The following is a 5,054-nucleotide window of genomic DNA, read 5'->3' as shown; positions in this document are numbered from 1 at the left end:
TTCAATAAATGTGCAGGATACAGGCCAAAACCGGTTTGGCTCAGTGGATATAGCGTCGGCCTGCGGACTGAAGGGTCCCAGGTTCGATTCCGATCAAGGGCATGTGCCTGGGTTGCGGGCACATCCCCAGTAGGAGATGTGCAGGAGGTAGCTGATCGATGTTTCTAACTCTCTATCTCTCTACCTTCCTCTCTGTAAAAAAATCAATAAAATACATTTAAAAAAAAAAAAAGTAAAATGATAACATAAATATTTGATGACATGCTGACACTGATCACAGTAGACTATATGTGAAAAATCAGATTATCCAACGGACATGTAATAAAATCACATTTTGTAAAATTTTAAACTGTACTGTTCACAATCTCATACCTAGGTTACACAAAACAAAAAGTCAGTTTTTACTCTGGATGGCAGCATGCTTTTTCAAACTCTGATTTCCTGTATTTTTCTGATTTTTATAAGTGTATCTTTTAAACAGGAGTTTATATCTTTTAAAAAGAATATAAAATATTGAAATGTTTGTGATGCTTATAAGTTATTAAATTCTTATTAACACACTGGTTTTTTTGTTTTTTGTTTGTTTTTTATTGATTTTTTACAGAGAGGAAGAGAGAGGGATAGAGAGTTAGAAACATCGATGAGACAGAAACATCCATCAGCTGCCTCCTGCACACCTCCTACTGGGGATGTGCCTGCAACCAAGGTACATGCCCTTGGCCAGAATCGAACCTGGGACCTTTCAGTCCACAGGCCCACACTCTATCCACTGAGCCAAATCTGTCTGGGCTTAACATACTGTTTTTAAACAAAAATTATTTTACCTATATTCAATACATTAAAAAAATTATTATTGACCACTGATAATCTTATGAAAACTGTTATCACTTTCCTCCCAGAAAACCTATAAAGAACATTTTATATCAAATGTCATGGGTTCATTAATGCACTAAGGTATATTTATGGGCTTCCACTGTCAGGGGCCCCAAATTTAAAATCTCTTTTGTAGAATAACTGCTTTGTGAGTAGCCATTTACTCACAATCCTCTATAATAAAAGCATAATATGCATTGTCCCCTCGACCAGGAGTTTGACCATGCGCTGACCACCAGGGGGCGGCATGGAACATGGTGGGCGTCGACAACACGGCATTGGCAGCAGGCGGCACTGGAGGTGCTGCCTGCCCCAATGGGCCCCAGCAAGAGCAGGTCCATGGGGGGATGGTGGAGCAGATGAGCAGGCAGTGGCAGGACAAGGTGGGTGAAAGCAGGACCCAATCACCCCATTGATCGTCCTGCAGATGGCACCAGCAGCAGCGGCAGGAGACAGGGCTGCTCCCTGGCTCCCAGACACCAAGGGAGCCAAGCGGGAGCCCAACCACCCCGACGATTGCCCCGCAGACGGCGACCAGTGCTTCAACCACCAGCCAGGCCTAGGGACTGCACCCATGCCTGAATTTCGTGCACCAGGCTTTTAGTCTTAATATAGGCAACAATATTTTTCTGATGCCCAAAAAAGAAACTGGGTGATATGGGTGGGAATAAGGACAGGAGAATAGGCAAAAAATTTTGCCACAAAGCACTGTGATCCAACTGACTATTTTATTATCTCTCTTCTATCAGCATGATAGAATGTAACCATCTGCTTTTTGGTACTTTTTACCAGCAGCTAAAAACTTATCATGTAAGTAGAATTATAAACATTACAAACTGTGTTTTCAGTTCAACTTCTCACGCTTTAGCTATGTACTCTTCAATATATATTTCATTTCCTAAAATAAACATTAATAGTTTTAACTAAAATGCATGGTTTATTATTAACTTCGTCAGATACTATGCTAAGCACTTTGTTTCTTTACAACCTAAGATAGTATTTGCTTTATTATTACCATTTCACAAATGGGGAGGAGCTTACAGATTACAGAAGCTATTTAATTTGTCATAATCATCTAGTACATATGTGATAAAGGAGGACTGGAATCCACATCTATGTAGCTCCAAAGCCATACTCTTAACCACTACAGGCTGGAGCAGAATGATATAAAGGCAGAGAGCATCTCTAACAGTGGAGGGTGTGCAGGGGGCAGCTGATCAATGTTTCTCTCTCATCAATGTTTCTAACTCTCTATCCCTCGCCCTTCTTCTCTCTGTAAAAAAATCAATAAAATATTTTTTTAAAAAGTGGACTACAAATGCAAAAATGTAACTCCTACCCAACTCCACCAATAATCAGTAGTGAGATGTTAGTAAAATATTTCTCTGAATTTCATTTTTATTTAGTGGCACAATATAAATCCTGAAATTAAAAGTATGGTTTTATCCTAGTATCACATGTTGCCACCTAAATATAGTTACAAAAAATTCAAAATTCTGACTCAAATAATGACATTTCAAATCCTTTTGTTATTAATGTGAAGTTTAATGTATTAATATATTAGTATTATAAGATATCCAATCTGCCGAAACCGGTTTGGCTCAGTGGATAGAGCGTCGGCCTGCGGACTGAAGGGTCCCGGGTTCGATTCCGGTCAAAGGCATGTACCAGTGGGAGATGTGCAGGAGGCAGCTGATCGATGTTTCTCTCTCATCGATGTTTCTGACTATCTCTCTCCCTTCCTCTCTGTAAAAAATCAATAAAATATATTTTTAAAAAAGAAAGATATCCAATTATCTATTTTACCCATAATGAAAGGAACAACAACCATTGCTAAACTTAAGTCAAAAAAAATTTCAGGTTGAAACTCAGAAAAGATGCCAATAGTGACAACACATAAATTTTATTTTTTTTATTTTATTTTATTTATTTTTTACAGAGAGGAAGGGAGAGAGATAGAGTTAGAATCATCGATGAGAGAGAAACATCAGCTGCCCCCCGCACATCCCCCACTGGCAAAGCGCCCGCAACCCAGATACATGCCCCTGACCAGAATCGAACCCGGGACCCTTCAGTCCGCAGGCCGACGCTCTATCCACTGAGCCAAACCGGTTTCGGCACAACAAATAAATTTTAAATAACAAAAATCTACAATCTTTTTTGCTAATTTTATTGACAAAAGGAAAAAAAGATGGAAAAGTTATTTTTTGCACAGGAAATGCTTTTTTGAAATTAAACTATTCTGATAAACTATCATCAGCTACTCTGTATGCTTCAGGATTCTCATTTATGTTATCACTGCAGTTAATATGTTCATTAATCATTGCACACACAGTACCTCAAATATTCTCTACCCATAAAAATTTTAGAAGGACCAAGAAGTTTAAACAGGATAGGCACACAAGAGAAAACAATATTTAGCCATAACCAACTAAAATCATGTTGAACAAAAATTTGCAAATACTTGAAACAAAGTTTGGTTGTTTTAATTATTGTGTTCCCTAAAGTTTTATTCTCTATATTTTTCATTATATGTATTATTTTTAAATGGATCTAGTATACATAATTAGAAAGGAACAAATAGAAAGTGGCTTCCAGAAGGGTCAAAGTGTCATCTATCACATTAGTGATTTTTTTTAAAGGATTAAGTTTGTTGTAGGTCTTTAGCTATGCTGTAACAATTTTTTAACATCTGAAAATAATTTTTAGAATTTTGACCACATCCACATGTGTTAATAATGAAAAGGGGAGTTAAAGAAAAAATGAGTTTTTATTTTTAATGTTTTAAAAACAAAACCATAAATGAGTAAGAAAGATATTTAATAAATATTGATAAATTGTCATTTTATGACTAACAGTATATAACCCAACATCCTAAAAGGAAAACTTGATGACAGAGCAAATTTAAAATACAAATCACAAAGTCATCTTCAACATACTTAAGAATACATACCTCTGTGTCCAGGAATTGATGTAAGCAAATATTCTGAGAGTATGTTCCTTTCTGAGCTGCAGTCCATCACCACCTTCTATATCTGATACTAAAATAAAGTAGAAAAGAAAATTTTTAATTATGAATAAATAATGCTAAACCAATGTTAAAGCCAATATTTCCTTTTTTTTAAAAAGCCTAGATTTTTAGAAATGTAAATATTTCAGGTGACTTTTTATTTTTTGCTTTCACCAAATAAATCTTGGTTTGTTTATGTAATTATTGACTAATTTGAGCTTAGGAGATTTTTAATATATGTAATTCTGAGCAGAAAAAAAAGAAGACATTTTGCAATTATTCTGGTATTGTCTCTCAACTTCAAATCCACCCTTCAGTTCTGTTTTGTGATGCTGGAACTAGGACTCTTACAAGTTACATTTTTCATTTCCAACTGGCTTCCTGTTAAGATCTTCCTCCAGTGCCTACACAACACTAGAAAAAGACTGGAAGGTAGAAAGTGACCAAGGACTCTTTAGCTTGCTAAATCTGAAAGCAACACTCAGCAGCATTGATTCCAGTCAGGCTCCAGCTTCTAAGAACCTATCTCATGGTACCACTCTCTTAGAAGTACCAGGATTAGGCAGGCCGCACCCCTTCCCTGAAGTCCTAGACAACCCTCTTTCCTTTGTTTCTCCAGCCTTAGGGGAAAATGGATGTTTCCTGCAGGCATCATCATTGTTGTCATCATCATTTTCTGAATGTCCTCTGGGTTCCTTTGCTCTTTAAACCTTCAACATCTATTTAATTATTTCTCTTTAGTAAATTCCCTCTTCAATTCCCTGATTGCCATACTGGCATTTCATATACAATATGTACTACTATTACTATTACTACTACTACTACTACTACTACAACAACAAAAGGAACCTAAAGTTAAATCTAATAGTCCAGTAAAGTCTTTTAAAGTACAATGTTTGTATAAAATCAGAGATCAGCCCAGTTGGCGTGGCTCAGCAGTTGAGCATCAACCTGTGAACCAGGAGATCATGGGTCTGATTCCCAGTCAGGGCACATGCCCAGGTGTGGGCTCAATCCCCAGTGGGGGGCATGCAGGAGGCAGCCGTTCAATGATTCTCTTTCATAGTTGATGTTTCTACCTCTCCCTCCCTCTCCCTTCCTGTCTGAAATCAATAAAAATATGTATTTTCCCCTTCTCCTCGCCCTCTCCCCCCTTTCTCTCCTGCCTCTC

At 37.3% G+C, this 5,054-nt stretch overlaps 1 protein-coding gene across 1 annotated transcript in view; it reads right to left on the bottom strand.

The window, feature by feature from the left end:
• USP34 (ubiquitin specific peptidase 34) overlaps positions 1-4,298 on the bottom strand; it is a 213,680-nt gene extending 209,382 nt beyond the window's left edge. The window contains 2 exon segments of the mRNA XM_015557870.1: positions 3,827-3,914; positions 4,235-4,298. Of these exon segments, the coding sequence (XP_015413356.1) occupies positions 3,827-3,914; positions 4,235-4,250 (104 nt within the window). The 5' untranslated portion in view covers positions 4,251-4,298.
• Between the last annotated feature and the right edge of the window lie 756 nt (positions 4,299-5,054).

Source organism: Myotis davidii, unplaced genomic scaffold (genome assembly GCF_000327345.1).
Source record: "Myotis davidii unplaced genomic scaffold, ASM32734v1 scaffold6, whole genome shotgun sequence".
NCBI classification, from domain to species: Eukaryota; Metazoa; Chordata; class Mammalia; order Chiroptera; family Vespertilionidae; genus Myotis; species Myotis davidii.
This window is presented reverse-complemented; position numbering and strand designations above follow the sequence as displayed.